The sequence below is a fragment of the Oncorhynchus mykiss genome, chromosome 18 (assembly GCF_057628025.1).
Source record: "Oncorhynchus mykiss isolate SJ-2025 chromosome 18, ASM5762802v1, whole genome shotgun sequence".
NCBI classification, from domain to species: domain Eukaryota; kingdom Metazoa; phylum Chordata; class Actinopteri; order Salmoniformes; family Salmonidae; genus Oncorhynchus; species Oncorhynchus mykiss.
The window spans coordinates 82,736,115-82,759,412 of record NC_143039.1 but is presented as its reverse complement, the minus strand read 5'-3'; the positions used below and the strand labels follow the sequence as shown (position 1 = coordinate 82,759,412).

General features: G+C 45.6%; 1 protein-coding gene across 1 annotated transcript in view; it reads right to left on the bottom strand.

Moving 5' to 3' along the window:
* Positions 1-2,406: 2,406 nt before the first annotated feature.
* The window catches only part of mc5ra (melanocortin 5a receptor), a 39,559-nt gene continuing 18,667 nt past the window's right edge, over positions 2,407-23,298 (bottom strand). Inside the window, exon 2 of the mRNA XM_090209449.1 lies at positions 2,407-4,511. Within this exon, the coding sequence (XP_090065575.1) occupies positions 3,472-4,437 (966 nt within the window). The 5' untranslated portion in view covers positions 4,438-4,511 and the 3' untranslated portion in view covers positions 2,407-3,471. The remainder of the gene's footprint in view (positions 4,512-23,298) is intronic.

Here is a 23,298-nt window from a genome sequence, read left to right as displayed (position 1 = left end):
CAGGAAACAGCAGAGGGAACACCCCCCTATCCACATCGATGGAACAGTAGTGGAGAGGGTAGCAAGTTTTAAGTTCCTCGGCATACACATCACAGACAAACTGAATTGGTCCACTCACACAGACAGCATTGTGAAGAAGGCGCAGCAGCGCCTCTTCAACCTCAGGAGGCTGAAGAAATTCGGCTTGTCACCAAAAGCACTCACAAACTTCTACAGATGCACAATCGAGAGCATCCTGGCGGGCTGTATCACCGCCTGGTACGGCAACTGCTCCGCCCTCAACCGTAAGGCTCTCCAGAGGGTAGTGAGGTCTGCACAACGCATCACCGGGGGCAAACTACCTGCCCTCCAGGACACATACACCACCCGATGTCACAGGAAGGCCATAAAGATCATCAAGGACATCAACCACCCGAGCCACTGCCTGTTCACCCCGCTATCATCCAGAAGGCGAGGTCAGTACAGGTGCATCAAAGCTGGGACCGAGAGACTGAAAAACAGCTTCTATCTCAAGGCTATCAGACTGTTAAACAGCCACCACTAACATTGAGTGGCTGCTGCCAACACACTGACACTGACTCAACTCCAGCCACTTTAACAATGGGAATTGATGGGAAATGATGTAAATATATCACTAGCCACTTTAACCAATGCTACCTTATATAATATTACTCACCCTACATTATTCATCTCATAGGCATACGTATATACTGTACTCTATATCATTGACTGTATCCTTATGTAATACATGTATCACTAGCCACTTTAACTATGCCACTTTGTTTACATACTCATCTCATATGTATATACTGTACTCGATACAATCTACTGTATCTGCCTATGCTGCTCTGTACCATCACTCATTCATATATCCTTATGTACATATTCTTTATCCCCTCACACTGTGTACAAGACAGTAGTTTTGGAATTGTTAGTTAGATTACTTGTTGGTTATTACTGCATTGTCGGAACTAGAAGCACAAGCATTTCGCTACACTCGCATTAACATCTGCTAACCATGTGTATGTGACAAATAAAATTTGATTTGATTTGATTTCCAGTGAGCCATGTTTCCGTGAAGCAAAGAACGTTACAGTCTCTGATGTCCCTCTGAAATGCTACCCTTGCTCGGATTTCATCAACCTTGTTGTCAAGAGACTGGACATTGGCGAGAAGAATGCTAGGGAGTGGTGCACGATGTGCCTGTCTCCGGAGTCTGACCAGAAGACCGCCTCGTTTCCCTCTTTTACAGAGTCGGTTTTTGGATCCATTCCGTTATCCTGGTTGAAAGGCAGAACACAGAATCCGCTTTGCGAAAATCATATTCTTGGTTGTACTGATGGTGAGTTGACGCTGATCTTATATTCAGTAGTTCTTCTCGACTGTATGTAATGAAACCTAAGATGACCTGGGGTACTAATGTAAGAAATAACACGTAAAAAAAACTAAAAACTGCATAGTTTCCTAGGAACACGAAGCGAGGCGGCCATCTCTGTCGGCGCCATTGCACCCAAAAACATTAGGTCATTAGGTTATTAATCTACACCACTCTGTTATAAACACACGTATTACTATTTAGTTACATATTAGTGAATGGACACTACTCTGTTATAAACACACTATTTAGTTACATATTAATGAATGTACACTACTCTGTTATAAACACACTATTTAGTTATATATTAATGAATGTAGACTACTCTGTTATAAACACACGTCTTACTATTTAGTTACATATTAATGAATGTACACTACTCTGTTATAAACACACTATTTAGTTACATATTAATGAATGTACACTACTCTGTTATAAACACACTATTTAGTTATATATTAATTAATGTAGACTACTCTGTTATAAACACACGTATTACTATTTAGTTACATATTAATGAATGTACACTACTTTGTTATAAACACACTATTTAGTTACATATTAATGAATGCAGACTACTCTGTTATAAACACACATTACTATTTAGTTACATATTAGTGAATGGACACAGCTCTGTTATAAACACTATTTAGTTACATATTAATGAATGTACACTACTCTGTTATAAACACACTTATTACTGTTTAGTTACATATTAATGAATGTACACTACTCTGTTATAAACACACTATTTAGTTATATATTAATGAATGTAGACTACTCTGTTATAAACACACTTATTACTGTTTAGTTACATATGAATGAACACTACTCTGTTATAAACACACTATTTAGTTACATATTAATGAATGTAGACTACTCTGTTATAAACACACTTGTTACTTGTGAGTTACATGTTAATGAATGGACACTTAAGGTATTACCCTATGTTTATTTTATTTCAAAAAACAGAAGAGCATTTTCATAATTTTATTTACTGCAGGACATATGACAAATGTTTAAATAAATCATGTTCAATCAATTTTATTAGTGGAGTGCCTTTGTTACAACTATGAAAAAGAAAGCATATGTGTTGGAACATGGTAACAGCTTATTTTAATAACTACCCCAAAATACCAAGATGCATGGTCAAGTGGTCAAAAGATAAAAACATCAGCAGCCTCAACATCATTATAAGTGCCATGTGGCCTTGATAAATAGTGAAACTCAGCACAAAATCAATAAAGGCATTCTAATTTCTTTGATTTGATTTGATTTGATTTAGTGAATATAAGTGTAGATATGACAGCAGATTAAAATAGTAAATTATTGTCAGCTCGTGCTTGTGTGTATCTTCACTCAATGGCATCAGTTGGATTTCATTTAGCTGTTATCCCTTGTCCTAACAGTTGACACAATTTTTGTAACTTTCACTTGCTTGACCCACTTTGACATACCTTTGTTTGGTTATAGTGCGTAATAGTCTTATTTTTATTGTGTTCTTGTCATTCTTCAGCTTCTTTGTGGAGTATAACGGCTGTTCAGGTGCTTTATTTTGCACAGAGGGAGGGGGAGCACGTCTAACTTTGTTCATTGTGCCGGCCACAAGGAACTTGTTCTCCAATGACAGTGAAGAAGTTGTCCATGGTGACATTACTCCCCTTGCCTCATCCCCACATTCTTTGACACTCGCTCACCTGCTGCCTGATGTGTATTGAAAGCCGTTCAGCATGTACAATTACTCACGCTCTCACTGTGTAGCCTACTCCAAGTAGGCCAGAGTAGGCTGATGAGACTGCTTTGATTCGGTGGATGGATATACACTGTAGGGTCAAAATGACTGCTTTAGCAGTTCTAGTGTTAAGGAACAAAGAGTTCTACAAGTTGAGCTTAATCAGACTGCATTGGGACAAGGCAGTCTAAGACACATTTTAATAAGACAGTCTTCTACTCCAATGCACTCTGTTCATGCCCAAATCCTGCTGACTAAACCACACGTAGGACCCATGGCCAAAGAGTCTATAAGGGTAAGAGTTCTATGGCACTCCAGGTTTATAGCACACAGGGAGACACTCAAACACATTCCTCAGGCTGTATTAACCGATAATCTCCTTAAAGGTTTTCCTCATCTCCTGACTCCTGAAGGCGTAGATCAGAGGGTCGATAACAGAGTTACACATGATGAGGATGAGGTACATGTTGAAGTGAGACATGAAGCACACACAGTACAGGTTCCTGGGGCAGGAGATCATCAGGATAAGGTGGAGGAAGAAGGGTGCCCAGCAGACGATGAAGATGCCCAGGAGGATTGTGAGAGTGATGGCTCCCTTCATGCTGGCCCTCTGGTGGATGGAGTTGTACCCTGGCAGAGCCGCGATGCGCTTGACGTGGGAGCGAGCCAGCATGAACATGTGGCTGTACAGCGAGGCCATGAGCACCAGCATGGTGAAGAACATGGACACCAAGCAAATGATAACAGGGGTGGTGTCTGAGTACATGATAAAGACGATGCCGCAGCCCGTGCAGAAGGTCCAGATGGCTCCGATGATGAGAGCGGCCCGTCTATGGGTCATGATGCTGTGGTAACGCAGAGCGTAGAAGATGGTCACATACCGGTCCACAGCGATGGCCAGGAGAGAACACATAGACGCCACCACTGATATACAGATCATGGAGTCAAAGACGTTGTCCATCTGACGAATAAAATGGTCGTCCACAATGAGCTGCCGGTTGGTCAGCAGGTAGATGATGATGGTCTCCCAGGCGTTGGAGACACTGACCAGCATGTCGGCCACAGCCAGGGAACACACAAAGAAGTACATGGGGGAGTGGAGGTTCTTGTTCTTGATGATGGCGCAGATGACCAGGATGTTCTCCAACAAACTGATAATACCCAGGATGAGGAAGACCTCTGTGGCGATGTTGAGCTGCTCACAGGCCTTGGGTTTGGTGAGGAAATTAGGGGCCACAGTGGTGTTGGGGTTGTAGTACAGCTCGCTGGAGTTGGCGAACAGAGCCCACATCGGCAGAGACATGGTCGTCATTTTCTCCATAGGGTTCATCTTTATAACTTTGAGTTTACCTTCAGCTCTCTCTCTTTTCAATTCACTGGCACGTTGTCAGGAGCATCCTGTTCCTATGGGGAATTAAGAGGAAGAGGATTTAGTATGAGGGACAGGAATTAACTTTAATAGATACTATACAGTGAGCTCTAAAAGTTTTTGGACAGTGACACATTAGTTGTTGTTTTGGCTTTGAACCCCACATTGGATGAACCATTTAGAAATTACAGGACTTTTTGAACATAGTTCCCCCATTTTAGGGGCCAAAAGAATTGGGATAAATTAACGTATGTGTATTAAAGTAGTAAAAAGTTAAAGATGCACTACGTAGAAATCGCTTCGCCATTTCCTGTTTGCTAAAATTCTAATAGTTCACCTAATTTCCGTTGATGTGAAGAAACAAACAAGTTCAGTGTAGAGAATAATTGTACCATCTAAACCGCTGTGAAATATGTTTTCCATGACCACATATACTGTATTTTCTGCTGTTTGAAGCTGGTGTACAAAACTGAAAGTAAAAGAAGCAAAAACTAAACTTAAAAACGGGAAGCATAGAAATAGTGCACATAGAAGAGATATACCCCTTCTTTAGACTGGCTTTCAGTGACACACATACAATATGCAGGCACGTCTCCACTAATTAATGTAACTGTGTCCTCACGTAGCTCTTCTCTGTTCTTCTCTGTACACTAGTTGGTGTAAATGAAAATCCATGTATGTATTTGTGGTGTTCAAACCTTCACAGTAGTCACATGTACAGGGTTGCAGTTGTGATTGTCCATGTGATACGGCAACTGCATCGCCCGCAACCGCAGTGCTCTCCAGAGGGTGGTGTGGTCTTCCCAACGCATCACCGGGGGCACACTGCCTGCCCTCCAGGACAAATGCAGCACCCGATGTCACAGGAAGGCCAAAAATATAAACAGGACATAGGACATAGGACATAAACCACCCGAGCCACAGCCTGTTCACCCCGCTATCATCCAGAAGGCAATGGTGTCCTGGAGGGCAGGCAATGAGCACCCAGTGGTGTGTTTGGTACGGCGTACCACCCTCTGTAGCGCCATGTGGTCCACGGCGGTGGAGTTGTTGTACCAGGCTGTGATGCAGCCTGACAGTATGCTCTAGAGATGGTGCTCCGGTAGAACACTGAGGGCCCTCAGGGACAGGCCAAATTTCTTCAGCCTCCTGAGGTTGCTGAGAGTTGCTGTTGTGCCTTCTTCACCACGGTGTCTGTACGGTTTGACCGTTTCAGCTTCTCTGAGATGTGTACGCCGAGGAATGTGAAGTTATTGACCGTCTCCGTGACGGCCTCGTTAACGAGGATACGGGAGTGTTCAGCCTTGTTCCTTCTGAAGTCCACAATCAGCTCCTTTGTTTTGCTAAGGTTGAGGGAGAGGTTGTTCAGGCAACTTTGTCAGACTTTTGACAGATCCTGAAAAGGCACTTGGAGTTTTCCAGAAGGCACCGAAAGGATTCTCAGACCATGAGAAACAAGATTCTCTGGTCTGATGAAACCAAGATTGAACTCTTTGGCCTGAATGCCAAGCGTCACGTCTGGAGGAAACCTGGCACCATCCCTACGGTAAAGCATGGTGGTAGCAGCATCATGCTGTGGAAAAGTTTTTCAGCGGCAGGGACTGGGAGACTAGTCAGGATCGAGGGAAAGATGAATGGATCAAAGTGCAGGGACATCCTTGATGAAAACCTGCTCCAGAGCGCTCAGGACCTCAGACTTGGGTGAAGGTTCACCTTCCAATAGCTCAACGACCCTAAGCACACAGCCAAGACAAAGCAGGAGTGACTTTGTGACAAGTGTCTGAAAGTCCATGAGTGGCCCAGCCAGAGCCAGGACTTGAACCCAATCGAACATCTCTGGAGAGACGTGGAAATATCTGTGCAGTGATGCTCTCTATCCAACCTGACAGAGCTTGAGGGAAACTCACCAAATACAGGTGTTTATTTTAAATGTTAAATGTTTTATTTGTCATATGAGCCAAATACAAGAGGTCTAGTTGAACCTTACTTGAAATGCTTACGTACAAGCCTTTAACCAACAATGCTGTTCAAGAAATAGAGTTAAGAAAATATTTACATAATAAACTAAAGTTTAAAAAATATACTGTACATAATAGTAACAATGCTATGTTTCAGGGAACACCGGTACTGAGTCAAAGTGCGGGGGTACACGTTAGTCGAGGTCATTTGTAAAGTGACTATGCATAGATAATAAACAGCGAGTAGCAGCAGTGTCCCACTGTGGGACGTCTGTTTGTCTTTTCCCGCCCCGTCCCATGTATATATATTTTTCTTCGTGTCTATTTAAAATATATGTTTTCTATATGTTTTATTTCAATTTCCATCTACGGACTGAACATACTCTCCTGCAACCAACCTTACCAATGTGGTACGGATCTGCTATTTTTTACACTTTAGAACCGGAACCCCCATCAGCAGCTAGCCAGCTAACTAGCTGATAGCTAGTAGTCAGTTAGCCACTGCTAGGGGTCATCCCCGTTAACTCGGACATCAGCCAGCCTCAGCCCGGTCAATTCCTGCCAGCCTGCACAGCGCGATATCAACCCAGAGCTTATCGAACTGCTTTTCCTCTATCTCACCTCCGGATTCCTACAGCAAGCTCTGAACCTTTACACCGGATCATCGCAGCTAGCTAGCTGCTATCCGAGTGGCTACTCCTGGCTAATGTCTCTGTCCCAAAGAAATCACTAGTTAGCCTGGAGCTAGCCTCAAGCTAGGCCCATCTCCCGGCTAGCTGAAGAGGTCCATCAGCCAATTCTTGGGCTACAATATCTATTTTGCCAATTGGCCTGGACCCTTTTACTGCCGACACGGAGCCCCGCCGATCCATCACGATCTGCCGACGTAACCGCCCGAGGGGGTTTCAACAGGCTCTTCCGTTGCGATGTCCCCCAAAGGCCCATCTACTAGCCTGCTCTCCCTGACCTGCTAGCTATCTGAATCACCATGTCTCCAGCTCACCTAGCTACTCACTGGACCCTGTGATCACTCGGCTACACATGCTTCTCCCTAAAGTCAATATGCCTCGTCTATTGCTGTTTTGGGTAGTGACTATTGTCTTATTTCACTGTAGAGCCTCCAGCCCTGCTCAATATGTCTTAGGGTTAGGGTTAGCCCTTTTGTTCCACCCCCCACACATGGGGTGACCTCACCTGTCATAAATGGTGCCTCTAGATACAAAACCTGTCATTGTCACTCAATGCCTAGGTTTACTTCCACTGTATTCACATCCTACAATACCCTTGTCTGTACATTATGCCTTGAAACTATTCTTCCGCGCCCAGAAATCTGCTCCTTTTACTCTCTGTTCCGAACTCACTAGACAACCAGTTCTTATAGCCTTTAGCCATACCCTTATCCTACTCCTCCTCTTTTCCTCTAATGATGTAGAGGTTAACCCAGGCCCTGCAGCCCCTAGCTCCACTCCCATTTCCCAGGAACTCTCATTTGTTGACTTCTGGAACCGTAAAAGCCTTGGTTTCATGCTTGTTAACTTCAGAATCCTCCTCCCTAAGTTTGTTTTATTTACTGCTTTAACACACTCCGCCATCTCGGATGTCCTAGCCGTGTCTGAATCCTGGCTTAGGAAGGCCACGAAAAATCATGACATTTCCATCCCTAACTATAACATTTTCCGACAAGATAGAACTGCCAAAGGGGGCAGAGTTGCAATATACTGCAGAGATAGCCAGCAGAGTTCTGTCATACTATCCAGGTCTGTGCCCAAACAATTCAAGCTTCTACTAAGTCTCTCATCATTGCCGCTTGTTATAGACCCCTTCAGCCCAAGACACCACATGTGAATTAATTGCCCTACATTTATCTTCAGAGTTCGCACTATAAGGTGACCACAACTGGGACATGCTTAACACCCCAGTCATCCTACAATCTAAACTTGATGCCCTCAATCTCATACAAATTATCGAGGAACCTACCAGGTACAACCCTAAATCCGTAACCATTGGCACCCTCTTAGATATCATCCTGACCAACATGCCCTATAAATATGCCTGTCTTCAACCAGGATCTCAGCGATCATTGCCTCATTGCCTGTGTGCGTAATGGGTCCGTGGTCAAACAACCATCCCTCATCACTGTCAAATGCTCCCTAAAACACTTCAGCGAGCAGGCCTTTCCTAATCGACCTGGCCCGGGTATCCTGGAAGGATATTGACCTCATCCCGTCAGTAGAGGATGCCTGGTTGCTCTTTAAAAGTGCTTACCTCACCATCTTAAATAAGCATGCCCCATTCAAAAAATGTAGAACTAAGAACAGATATAGCCCTTGCTTCAACCCAGACTTGATTGCCCTTGGCAAGCAAAAAAACATCCCGTGGCGTTCTGCATTACCATCGAATAGCCCCCGTGATATGCAACTTTTCAGGGAGGTCAGGAACCAATAGTCAGTTAAAAAAGCAAAGGCTAGATTTTCAAACAGAAATTTGCATCCTGTAGCATTAATTCCAAAAGGTTTTGGGACACTGTAAAGTCCATGGAGAGTGAGAGAACCTCCTCCCAGCTGCCCACTGCACTGAGGATAGGAGACATTGTCACCACCGATAAATCTACAGTAATCAATCATTTCCATAAGAATTATTCTATGGCTGGCCATGCTTTACACCTGGCTACCCCTACCCCGGTCAACATCTCAGCACCCCCTGCAGCAACTTGCCCAAGCCCTCCCACTTCTCCTTCATCCAAATCCAGACAGCTGATGTTCTGAAAGAGCTGCATCCCTCTGGATCCCTACAAATCAGCAGGACTAGACAATCTGGACGCTCTCTTTCTAAAATTATGAGATCCCCAAACATTGGAAAGCTGCCGCAGTCATCCCCCTCTTCAAAGGGAGAGACACTCTAGACCCAAACTTTTACAGACTTATACATGTATCTATCCTACCCTGCATTTCTAAGTCTTCGAAAGCCAAGTTAACAAACAGATCACCGACCATTTCGAATCCCACCATACCTTCTCCACTATGCAATCCGGTATCTGAGCTGATCATGGGTGCACTTCAGCCACACTCAAGGTCCTAAACGATATCATAACCACCATCGATAAAAGACAGGCAGCCGTCTGCATCAACCTGGCCAAGGCTTTCGACTCCGTCAATCACCGCATTCTTATTGGCAGACTCAATAGCCTTGGCTTCACAAATGACTGCCTCGCCTGGTTCACCAACTACTTGTGTCAAATCGAAGGGTCTATTGTCCAGCCCTCTGGCAGTCTCTATGGTGGTGCCACAGGGTCCAATTCTCAGGCCGACTCTTTTCTCTGTATATATCAATGATGTCGCTCTTGCTGCTGGTGATTCTCTGATCCACCTCTTGGCAGATGACACCATTCTGTATACATCTGGCCATTCTTTGGACACTGTGATAACAAACCTCCAAACAAAATGTTATGCCATACAACACTCCTTTCGAGGCGGTGCCACAGGGTTCAATTCTCGGGCTAACTCTTTTCTCTGTATATATCAATGATGTTGCTCTTGCTGCTAGTGATTCTCTGATCCACTTCTACACAGACGACACCATATGTAAACATCTGGCCATTCTTTGGACACTGTGATAACAAACCTCCAAATTAGATTTTATGCCATACAACACTCCTTTTGAGGCCTGCAACTGTTTTTCAATGCAAGAAAAAATAAGTGCATGCTCTTCAACCGATTGCTGCCCCCACCCTCCCGCCCGAGTAGCATTACTACTCTGGACGGTTCTGACTTAGAATATGTGGACAACTACAAATACCTACAGTGGGGAGAACAAGTATTTGATACACTGCCAATTTTGCAGGTTTTTTCTACTTACAAAGCATGTAGAGGTCTGTAATTTGTATCGTAGGTACACTTCAACTGCGAGAGACGGGATCTATAACAAAAATCCAGAAAATCACATTGTATGATTTTTAAGTAATTCATTTGCATTTTAATGCATGACATAAGTATTTGATCACCTACCAACCAGTAAAAATTCCGGCTCTCACTGACCTGTTAGTTTTTCTTTAAGAAGCCCTCCTGTTCTCCACTCATTACCTGTATTAACTGCACCTGTTTGAACTTGTTACCAGTATAAAAGACACCTGTCCACACACTTAATCAAACAGACTCCAACCTCTCCACAATGGCCAAGACCAGAGAGCTGGGTATGGACATCGGGAATACAATTGTGGGACCTGCACAAGGCTGGGATGGGCTACAGGACAATAGGCAAGCAGCTTGGTGAGAAGGCAACAACTGTTGGCGCAATTATTAGAAAATGGAAGAAGGTCATGTGGTCTGATGAGACAAAAATAGAGCTTTTTGGTCTAAACTCCACTCGCCGTGTTTGGAGGAAGAAGAAGGATGAGTACAACCCCAAGAACACCATCCCAACCGTGAAGCATGGAGGTGGAAACATCATTCTTTGGGGATGCTTTTCTGCAAAGGGGACAGGACGACTACACCGTATTGAGGGGAGGATGGATGGGGCCATGTATCGCGAGATCTTGGCCAACAACCTCCTTCCCTCAGTAAGAGCATTGAAGATGGGTCGTGACTGGGTCTTCCAGCATGACAATGACCCGAAACACACAGCCAGGGCAACTAAGGAGTGGCTCCGTAAGAAGCATCTCAAGGTCCTGGAGTGGCCTAGCCAGTCTCCAGACCTGAACCCAATAGAAAATCTTTGGAGGGAGCTGAAAGGCCGTATTGCCCAGCGACAGCCCCAAAACCTGAAGGATTGGAGTAGGTCTGTATGGAGGAGTGGGCCAAAATCCCTGCTGCAGTGTGTGCAAACCTGGTCAAGAACTACAGGAAACGTACGATCTCTGTAATTGCAAACAAAGGTTTCCGTACCAAATATTAAGTTCTGCTTTTCTGATGTATCAAATACTTATGTCAGGCAATAAAATGCAAATCAATTACTTAAAAATCATACAATGTGATTTTCTGTATTTTTGCTTTGTAAGTAGGAAAACCTGCAAAATCGGCAGTGTATCAAATACTTGTTCTCCCCACTGTAGGTGTCTGGTTGGATTGTAAACTCTCCTTCCAGACTGAAGCATCTCCAATCATACCCAATAAGTCTTGAGGCTGTAATCGCTGCCAAAGGTGCTTCAACAAATTACTGAGTAAAGGTTCTGAGTACTAATTATATTTTCTTTATACATTTGCAAAAATTTCAATAAACCTGTTTTTGCTTTGTCACTATGGGGTATTGTGTGTAGAGTGATGAAGAAAAAAAACATTTAATACATTTTAGAATAAGTCTGTTAGGTAAGAACATGTGGAAAAAGCCAAGGGGTCTGAATACTTTCTGAATGCACCGTATAACGTTGAAGATATGACGTTGTTTCAAAGGTACAAATTCACTATATTTTACAGAAGGTTGTCAATTTTGAAATGTGGTTTCCATGATGAAATGATCCTGTGGTTGAAATGTTACCCTCAAAACATTAGTTTACGTTGATTACTTTTTTCAAATCCAATGTATTATCCACATAGATTTAACATCACAATACTAACTTAACCAGTTTGTGCCCAGTGGGAATGAACACAAAACACATGTAAAACAACATTTTCAAATGCTAGAGGTCAATAGGCCTTCACACACTGTCAAAATATTGACACATTAATTGACAGGTGAAATATTGAATTTTATAAGCGAGACAAACTATAAAATGCTGTGCAGAGAGAGAGAGTAATTTCTGTCCCAAGGATGTCTATCAATCTATCGATAAGACAAAACACTGGTGCTGGTGCTGGATGAATCAGACCACATAATTAAGCCAATTGGTGGAAATGACTAGAGGGAAATAGCAGCACATTGTCTGAGGTAGAAACAGACTTCCTACATCAATGTGTTCACCTTTAGGTTCGTGGTTGGCTTTAAAATTCACCTCACATGGCATTTGATGGAGAGAAAAAAAAACGAAACCACACCGGACAGATTCATTGGTAAAGTCCCTGCATCCGCCTCAGAGTTTTTTATTTATTTATTTATTTTACCTTTATTTAACCAGGTAGGCAAGTTGAGAACAAGTTCTCATTTACAATTGCGACCTGGCCAAGATAAAGCAAAGCAGTTCGACAGATACAACAACACAGAGTTACACATGGAGTAAAACAAACATACAGTCAATAATAAAGTATAAACAAGTCTATATACAATGTGAGCAAATGAGGTGAGAAGGGAGGTAAAGGCAAAAAAAGGCCTTGGTAGCAAGGTAAATACAATATAGCAAGTAAAACACTGGAATGGTAGTTTTGCAATGGAAGAATGTGCAAAGTAGAAATAAAAATAATGGGGTGCAAAGGAGCAAAATAAATAAATAAATTAAATACAGTTGGGAAAGAGGTAGTTGATAGGGCTAAATTATATGTGGGCTATGTACAGGTGCAGTAATCTGTGAGCTGCTCTGACAGTTGGTGCTTAAAGCTAGTGAGGGAGATAAGTGTTTCCAGTTTCAGAGATTTTTGTAGTTCGTTCCAGTCATTGGCAGCAGAGAACTGGAAAGAGAGGCGGCCAAAGAAATAATTGGTTTTGGGGGTGACTAGAGAGATATACCTGCTGGAGCGTGTGCTACAGGTGGGAGATGCTATGGTGACCAGCGAGCTGAGATAAGGGGGGACTTTACCTAGCAGGGTCTTGTAGATGACATGGAGCCAGTGGGTTTGGCGACGAGTATGAAGCGAGGGCCAGCCAACGAGAGCGTACAGGTCGCAATGGTGGGTAGTGTATGGGGCTTTGGTGACAAGATGGATTGCACTGTGATAGACTGCATCCAGTTTGTTGAGTAGGGTATTGGAGGCTATTTTGTAAATTACATCGCCAAAGTCGAGGATTGGTAGGATGGTCAGTTTTACAAGGGTATGTTTGGCAGCATGAGTGAAGGATGCTTTGTTGCGAAATAGGAAGCCAATTCTAGATTTAACTTTGGATTGGAGATGTTTGATATGGGTCTGGAAGGAGAGTTTACAGTCTAACCAGACACCTAAGTATTTGTAGTTGTCCACGTATTCTAAGTCAGAGCCGTCCAGAGTAGTGATGTTGGACAGGCGGGTAGGTGCAGGTAGTGATCGGTTGAAGAGCATGCATTTAGTTTTACTTGTATTTAAGAGCAGTTGGAGGCCACGGAAGGAGAGTTGTATGGCATTGAAGCTTGCCTGGAGGGTTGTTAACACAGTGTCCAAAGAAGGGCCGGAAGTATACAGAATGGTGTCGTCTGCGTAGAGGTGGATCAGAGACTCACCAGCAGCAAGAGCGACCTCATTGATGTATACAGAGAAGAGAGTCGGTCCAAGAATTGAACCCTTTTGCACCCCCATAGAGACTGCCAGAGGTCCGGACAACAGACCCTCAGATTTGACACACTGAACTCTATCAGAGAAGTAGTTGGTGAACCAGGCGAGGCAATCATTTGAGAAACCAAGGCTGTTGAGTCTGCCGATGAGGATGTGGTGATTGACAGAGTCGAAAGCCTTGGCCAGATCAATGAATACGGCTGCACAGTAATGTTTCTTATCGATGGCGGTTAAGATATCGTTTAGGACTTTGAGCGTGGCTGAGGTGCACCCATGACCAGCTCTGAAACCAGATTGCATAGCAGAGAAGGTATGGTGAGATTCAAAATGGTCGGTAATCTGTTTGTTGACTTGGCTTTCGAAGACCTTAGAAAGGCATGGTAGGATAGATATAGGTCTGTAGCAGTTTGGGTCAAGAGTGTCCCCCCCTTTGAAGAGGGGGATGACCGCAGCTGCTTTCCAATCTTTGGGAATCTCAGACGACACGAAAGAGAGGTTGAACAGGCTAGTAATAGGGGTGGCAACAATTTCGGCAGATAATTTTAGAAAGAAAGGGTCCAGATTGTCTAGCCCGGCTGATTTGTAGGGGTCCAGATTTTGCAGCTCTTTCAGAACATCAGCTGAATGGATTTGGGAGAAGGAGAAATGGGGAAAGCTTGGGCGAGTTGCTGTTGGGGGTGCAGTGCTGTTGACAGGGGTAGGAGTAGCCAGGTGGAAAGCATGGCCAGCAGTAGAAAAATGCTTATTGAAATTTTCAATTATGGTGGATTTATCAGTGGTGACAGTGTTTCCTATCTTCAGTGCAGTGGGCAGCTGGGAGGAGGTGTTCTTATTCTCCATGGACTTTACAGTGTCCCAGAACTTTTTTGAGTTAGTGTTGCAAGAAGCAAATTTCTGCTTGAAAAAGCTAGCCTTGGCTTTTCTAACTGCCTGTGTATAATGGTTTCTAGCTTCCCTGAACAGCTGCATATCACGGGGGCTGTTCGATGCTAATGCAGAACGCCATAGGACGTTTTTGTGTTGATTAAGGGCAGTCAGGTCTGGGGAGAACCAAGGGCTATATCTGTTCCTGGTTCTAAATTTCTTGAATGGGGCATGTTTATTTAAGATGGTTAGGAAGGCATTTTTAAAAAATATCCAGGCATCCTCTACTGACGGGATGAGGTCAATATCCTTCCAGGATACCCCGGCCAGGTCGGTTAGAAAGGCCTGCTCGCTGAAGTGTTTCAGGGAGCGTTTTACAGTGATGAGAGGAGGTCGTTTGACCGCTGACCCATTACGGATGCAGGCAATGAGGCAGTGATCGCTGAGATCCTGGTTGAAGACAGCAGAGGTGTATTTAGAGGGGAAGTTGGTTAGGATGATATCTATGAGGGTGCCCGTGTTTAAGGCTTTGGGGAGGTACCTGGTAGGTTCATTGATAATTTGTGTGAGATTGAGGGCATCAAGTTTAGATTGTAGGATGGCTGGGGTGTTAAGCATGTTCCAGTTTAGGTTTAGAGTTTAGAGTAGTTTAGAGTAAGTTTAGAGTAAGACAACAGTTTAAGGCATGATTTTAGGACTGGCAGGGAGAGAGAGAATACGTGGATGAACAAACCAGGAGGGGAGAGAGAGAGAGAGAATACATTGATGAACAAACCAGGAGGAGAGAGGTGTTTGCAGGGTTTACTTGAGAATGGAATAAACCGGCATGTTTCTCTTGGACACCTGGAGATAAATACAACATGCTGGGACAAGGACTGAACATTTGCTCGTATTTCCCCAACCAGCAAAGCCAGGACATCACATGAGATGTTGAGACGCTAGAAGCTTCATTAATCGTCAAAGGATGTCTTCTTTTAAAGAGATCCCTGCTGCTCAGCCCTACCCAGTCCTCTCTTGGTCCATAATCAGTAATATTTTCAGAGTATGAGTGCTGATTTAGGTTCAGTTTAGCTGTTTAGATATAAGATAAGACTAGTGGACATGACCCTAGATCAGCACTCCTATTCTGAGATCATTTCTAAATACTGTGTGGCAGGTCAGCCACCAGGGGGAGACCCGTTGATGTGTGGTGACAGACGGAGTATACATTACAAAGTGATGGCTCCATCTGCTGGACATGCCAGATCTCAACGGGCTCTCCTGGCCAGGACTAATTGGGGCTGATTGGGGATTAGTGAGTAATCAAGGGCTGATTGCTCACCAGCTGTACAACTCCCATCATGCTGCCAGAAGGGCAGCACACAAGGGAGAGACTGGGGGAGGAAAGGACTCCCATATAGTTGGGGACGGTACCAGAGGTAACAGGAAAGAGTTCAGGTTTTGATCCCCACAGGATACAGTAAGATGGTATCTCAGCGAGGGTCTCCTGGGGGAGACCTATTCTTTTCTTTTGGACTATTATTTTAATAAACACTTTTGAAACTGAGCTAATCCTACTCTGTCCATGTCTGATCTGTGTAAACGTTTTGACCCAACCCCCCGGTATGCCACAAGTGGTGGAGAATGTGAGCACTCTTATAACGTGGTCAGATCAGGGTTGATATTTACGCAGAATCAGCATAGACGAGTTGATAGCTCAGTTCATCCAGGCCCAACAAGTCCAACAGGCGGTTCAGGAACGAATGTTGGAGGAACAGCGGCTACAAAACATCCTCCTTATTGAGGAAATCAGGAAGCTACAAGGAGGACCGTCTACTGAATCACATCCAAATCAGCTTTTAATCAGGCTAACAGGGGATGACGACATCAAAACTTACCTCTGTATGTTTGAAAGGACAGCACTACTTGAAGGATGGACAAGGCAGAAGTGGGCCAGTCTGCTGGCCTCGTTCCTCTCTGGGAATGCCCAAAAGGCAATTGGGACCTGAACGACGAACAGGCGGCTAACTCCGATCACCAGGGGATGGCTCCTAACCGACGTATCCACCCCCTCCATCCTAGACAAAGTGGTCCTGGATCGCTTTCTACGGGCACTACCCCACGACATGCGCACCCCAGACCTTGGAGGGCCTCCTGGAAGCAGTGGAGACGCATCAGAACACTCAGGCCCTGCTGAGTGGGAGCCGGGCCGAGCCGGCGACCTGTTCAAGGAGTCGGAAGGACAGCCCCACTGCTGTGTACCCCAAACCGACAGTCGGCAGGGCCAAAGGACCGCAAACCCGTGGAGAGATGCCTGGGGTAGGGCCGACCCGCCAGCGACAACCCCAGGTAGATGGAGAACAAAAGAGGTGTTTTGAGTGTGGCGCCCAGGGGCACATTGCCTGGAATTGCACGGCTAGAGAGGAGTCGATGCCATCAGCAAGCCCGGGAGTCTAAGTGGGTCACGCAGTGAACTACGTCACCTCCTGTTGGGCACACCACGAATCAACTGCACCCATGGTCCCGGTGAAGGTTGACGGACACAACACGGAAGCTCTATTAGACTCCGGAAGTATGGTTACCAGAGTTGCCGGTACCTCTCCTAGTGGGACGAGATTGTCCGCTGTTCACGGCCCTGTGGGGGCATGAGCTGAGGAGGAAGGTACGAGCCAGCCGAAGACGAGAGCGAGGACGACCCATCGCCCGTGCGGCCCGGAAGCAAACGGTTGATCAGCCTGTATCTATGGGTCCGGAGTCGGAGGGGTGCCGGAACCCGACCACCCCTGGGGAACCACGGGAGGAAGAGCCCAGCCTCCCCCTCCTTGATTTCGAGTGGCCAGTCGAGACACCCCCTGGGGGCCAACTGAGGGGACAATTCGGGACGGCTCAGTGGGAGGATCCTAACTTGAATGCCGCCGCAGCCCAAGTGATAGCGGTGGATGGACAGGTACTTCCGGGGGTGAGTGACTGGCGATTCCCCCATTTCCAAATCAAGAATAACCTTTTGTATCAGGTGTCACACCAACAGGGGGAATTTTGAGAGGTATTGTTGCTGCCCCGACGGTACGTGGGAACCGTTCTTCAGCTGGCCCACACCCACCTGTTGGGGGTGCACCTGGGAATGGAGAAGACCCGGGAACGGATCGCCGCCCGGTTCCACTGGCCCGGGATGAGGAGGGCCATGGAAGAATACTGTCGCAGCTGCCCAGAGTGTCAAATGACTGCCCCAAAGGCACAATTTGGTCCCCCTACCGATCATCGGGTGCCCTTTGAACACATCGCCATCGACATAGTGGGAGCCCTGGTAAAAACAGCACGAGGACACCGGTACATCCTGGTAATAGCGGACTATGCCCCCTAGTATCCCGAGGCCATTCCTCTACGGGCGGCGGTATCCAAGGGAATCGCCCGGAAGCTGTTCCACCTCTGTTCCACCTCTTTAGCCGGGTGGGCATCCTGAACGAGATCCTGACAGACCTGACAGACCAAGGAACTGAGTTTATGTCCCGCCTAATGAAAGATTTGTGTGCTCCTGCAGATCAAGCAGATCCGGACCTCCGTCTTCCATCCGCAGACGGATGGGCTCGTCGAGGGGTTCATTAAAATGCTCAAACAAATGCTGCGGAAGGTCATCGAGCAGGATGGGAAGAACTGGGACCAGCTACTACCCCACCTAATGTTCTCAATCCGAGAAGTAGCCCAGTCCTCCATTGGGTTTTCCCCTTTCGAACTCCTCTACGGGAGGAGGCCACGAGGCCTACTAGACCTCGCCAAGGAGGTGTGGGAAGCCCAACCGACCCCCTTACGCAGCACGGTAGAACACGTGGAGACGATGAGGGTGAAGATTACAGCCATTTGGCCAATCATGAGGGAACATATGGAGAAGGCCCAACGCGCCCAAGCCCAGGTCTACAATCGGGGAGCCCAGCCCCGAGAATTCCAGGTGGGAGACAGGGTTTTGGTTCTTAATCCCCACGGCCAAAAGTAAGTTCCTGGCAATATGACACGGGCCATACGAGGTGATCGAGAAGCTGTGGACGAGCTCATCGACCGATTGGGAAACGCCCGGTACAACAGCACCCTTGCCCTGACCAAAGGATATTGGCAGGTACCGTTGGCAGCCTCCTCCCGGGAGAAGACGGCGTTTCGACACCAGATGGATTGTATCAGTACCGGGTGCTCCCGTTCGGTCTCCACGGAGCCCCGCCTACATTCCAGCTACTGATGAACAAAGTACTTCGACCCCACCAGCAGTATGCAGCAGCCTATTTGGATGATATCATCATCCACAGGTTGGGGAGAGCACCTGACGCGCCTCCAGGCGGTGCTGGACGTGCTCAGACAAGCTGGGTTGACCGCGAACCACAAGAAATGCAAACTAGTGTTCGAGGAGGTGGAATACCTGGGGTATTTGATCGGACGAGGGAACGTCAAGCCCCAGGAGAGGAAGTTTCACGCGGTACCCGACTTGCCAGTTCCACGCAGCAAGACACAGGTCAAGTCCTTCCTGGGACTGGCAGGATACTATAGTCGGTTTATCCCCAACTTTGCGGCTATAGCTTCCTTACTCGAAGATCTAACCAGGGCCTGAAAATAGTGAAATGAATGGACGAGACAGAAGCGACGTTCAGCCGTCTGAAGGAAGCACTGGGCTCCCATCCGATTCTCGTAACGCCTGATTTCCAGGTGCCGATGTTGGTCCAGACGGATGCATGTGATACGGGACTAGGGGCCATTCTGTCCCAGATACACAATGGGGAGGAGCACCCCATCATGTACATCAGCCGAAAGCTGATACCAAGAGAAAAAAAAGTACTCTATTGTTGAGAAAGAGTGTGTAGAGGTGGGTGAAGTGAGCGCTAGAAACTCTCAAGTATTACCTGTTAGTTACCCACTTCACCCTGGTCATGGATCATGCTCCCCTGGTCAAATCAAATCAAATTGTATTTGTCAAATACACATGGTTAGCAGATGTTAATGCGAGTGTAGCGAAATGCTTGTGCTTCTAGTTCCAACCATGCAGTAATATCTAACAAGTAATCTAACAATTTCACAACAACTACCTTATACACACAAGGTTAAAGGAATAAGAATAAGTCCCAAAAAATATATGGATGAGCGATGGCCAAACGGCATAGGCAAGATGAGGTAGATGGTATAGAGTACAGAAAATATACATATGAGATGAGTATTGTAGGGTATGAAAACGTTAAATAAAGTGGCACTGGCTAGTGATACATTTATTACATCCAATGGTTAATTATTAAAGTGGCTAGAGATTTGAGTCAGTATGTTGGCAGCAGCCAATCAATGTTAGTGGTGGCTGTTTAACAGTCTGATGGCCTTGAGATTGAAGTTGTTTTTCAGCCTCTCGGTCCCAGCTTTGATGAACCTGTACTGACCTCGCCTTCTGGATGATAGCGGGGTGAGCAGGCAATAGCTTGGGTGGTTGTTGTCCTTGATGATCTTTTTGGCCTTCCTGTGACATCGGGTGGTGTAGGTGTCCTGGAGGGCAGGTAGATTGCCCCTGGTGATGCGTTGTGCAGACCTCACTACCTCTGGAGAGCCTTACGGTTGAGCGAGAAGCAGTTGCCGTACCAGGCGGTGATACAGCCGACAAGATGCTCTCGATTGTGCAGCTGTAAAAGTTTATGAGTGTTTTTGGGGACAACCCGAATTTCTTCAGCTTCCTGAGGTTGAAGAGGCGCTGTTGCGCCTTCTTCACCACGCTGTCTGTGAGGGTGGACCATTTCAGTTTGTCCGTGATGTGTACGCCAAGGAACTTAAAACTTTCCACCTTCTCCACTACTGTCCCGTCGATGTGGATAGGGGGCTGCTCTCCCTGCTGTTTCTTAAAGTCCACGATCATCTCCTTTGTTTTGTTGACATTGAGTGTGAGGTTATTTTCCTGACACCACACTCTGAGGGCCACACTCTCCTCCCTGTAGGCTGTTTCGTCAATGTCGATATTCAAGCCTACCACTGTAGTGTCGTCTGCAAACTTGATGATTGAGTTGGAGGCGTGCACGGCCACGCAGTCATGGGTGAACAGGGAGTACAGGAGAGGGCTGAGAACGCACCCTTGTGGGACCCCAGTGTTGAGGATCAGCGGGGTGGAGATTTTGTTCCTTACCCTCACCACCTGGGGGCAGCCCATCAGGAAGTCCAAGACCCAGTTGCACAGGGTGGGGTCGAGACCCAGGGTCTCGAGCTTAATGACGAGTTTGGAGGGTACTATGGTGTTGAATGCCAAGCTGTAGTCGATGAACAGCATTCTTACATAGGTATTCCTCTTGTCCAGATGGGATAGGGCAGTGTGCAGTGTGATTGCGTCGTCTGTGGACCTATTGGGGCGGATAGCAAATTGGAGTGGGTCTAGGGTGTCAGATAGGGTGGAGGTGATATGGTCCTTGACTAGTCTCTCAAAGCACTTCATGATGACGGAAGTGAGTGCTACGGGGCGATAGTCATTTAGCTCAGTTAACTTTCTTGGGAACAGGAACAATGGTGGCCCTCTTGAAGCATGTGGGAACAGCAGACTCGGATAAGGGTTGAATATGTCCGTAAACACACCAGCCAACTGGTCTGTGCATGCTCTGAGGACGCGGCTAGGGCCGGCAGCCGTCAGCCTTGCGAGGGTTAACGTGTTTAAATGTTTTACTCATGTTGGCTACGGTGAAGGAGAGCCCTCAGGTTTTGGTTGCGGGCCGTCTCAGTGGCACTGTATTGTCCTCAAAATATGTGCCCTTACTTCCCTATATCTCTCCAATATCTCCCCATTCAGACCCAAATCTCTCCAATATCTCCAATATCAGCCCTAAATTACTCTAATATCTCAGTCAGCCCTAAACCTCTCCTATATCTCACTGTCAGCATGACATCTCTCTAATATCTCTGTGTCAGCCCAAAATCTCTCCAATATCTCCAATATCAGCCCTAACCTCTCTAATATGTGCCCTTTCTTCCCAATATCTCTCTAATATCTCCCCATTCAGACCAAAATCTCTCTAATATCTCCAATATCAGCCCTAAATTACTCTAATATCTCAGTCAGCCCTAAACCTCTCCTATATCTCACTGTCAGCCTGACATCTCTCTAATATCTCTGTGTCAGCCCTAACCTCTCTAATATGTGCCTTCTTTTCGCTATATCTCTCTAATATCTCCCCATTCAGACCCAAATTTCTCTAATCTCTTCACCTTTCAGCCCTACATCTCTTTAATATCTCCCTGTCAGCCCTAAATCTTTCTAAAATCTCCAATCTCCAATAATCTAATCTCTCTAATATCTCTCTGTCATACATACATTTCTATAATATCTCCTCTTTCAGAACTACATCTCTCTAATTTATCCTTTTCATCCCTACATCTAATATCTCCCAGCTCTACATCTCTCTAATATCTCACTGTCAACCCTTTAATAATTCTAAAATCTGCCTGTCAGCTCTAAATCTAAATCTGTATTTCAACTGCCCTACCCTGGCCTGCACTAAGAGACCTTGCTATCTGCAATTATTCCACACTACCCCGGCCCGCACTAGGAGACCTGGCTGTCTGTAGTTATTCCACACAACCCTGGCCCACACTAGGAGACCTGACTGTCTGTAGTTCATCTAAACTACCCCGGACTGCACTAAGAGACCTTGCACAGCCGTCGGTGTATTTTTCTGTCTGGTTTCTGTCTTCCACACCTCTCTCTCTCTCTCGCTCTCTCTCGCTCTCTCTCGCTCTCTCACACACTCTCTCACACCCTCTCTCTCTCTATCACACTCTCACACCCACACACTCTCTCGCTCTCTCACACCGTAACTCTCTCTCTCACACCATCAATCTCTCTCTCTCACACACCCTCACTCAAATTCAAATTCAAATTCAAGCTGCTTTATTGGCATGAAAAACATTGTGTCAATATTGCCAAAGCAACAATGTATACAATATACATTGTAACTAAATAATAATATAAAATGGTAGTAAATAATAATACAAAAATAATAACAATAAAATGGTAACAGTCTACAGTAAACATTAATAATTATAGTAATCACAATAATAGTAATAATAAGTAAGTTACTGTTTGCTATGCAGATGTTATTATTCAGTGTCCCTCAGGCTATGGCAGGAAAATACATATTTGGCTGCAAGAGGAGCCATTGCTCCTTCGCCCATGAGTATTCTTAGTTTTTCCTCTGGGTTCAATTTGTAAAAATTTGGAATATATGTAGTCATTTCTGTGAATAATGAATCTCTCTGTGAGGAATATTTATCACAGTAAAGGAGAAAGTGCATCTCTGTCTCTACCTCCCCTGTCATGCAGTGACCACATAGACGCTCCTCTTTGGGTAGCCATGTCTTTTTATGTCTGCCGGTTTCTATTGCCAATCGGTGGTCACTCAGCCTGTACTTGGTAAGGATCTGTCTCTGCTTCGTATCTCTGACAGAGTAGAGATAATCAGCCAATTCATATTCTCTGTTTAGGGTCAGATAGCAATTTAGTCGGCTTTGGGATTTTGTTTCGTTTTTCCAGTATTGTAAATATGATTCCTTTGATTGGTTCATGATTTTGTTTATTGGAATTCTTTCTTTTGAAGCAGTGCTGGTGTCAGCTTGGTTGGTGAGGTCCAACACCAGCTGACTGAGAGGGCTCGTTTCTGGGCTCAGCTCTTGGGCTTGAAGTGCTTTAAATTGCAGACTCG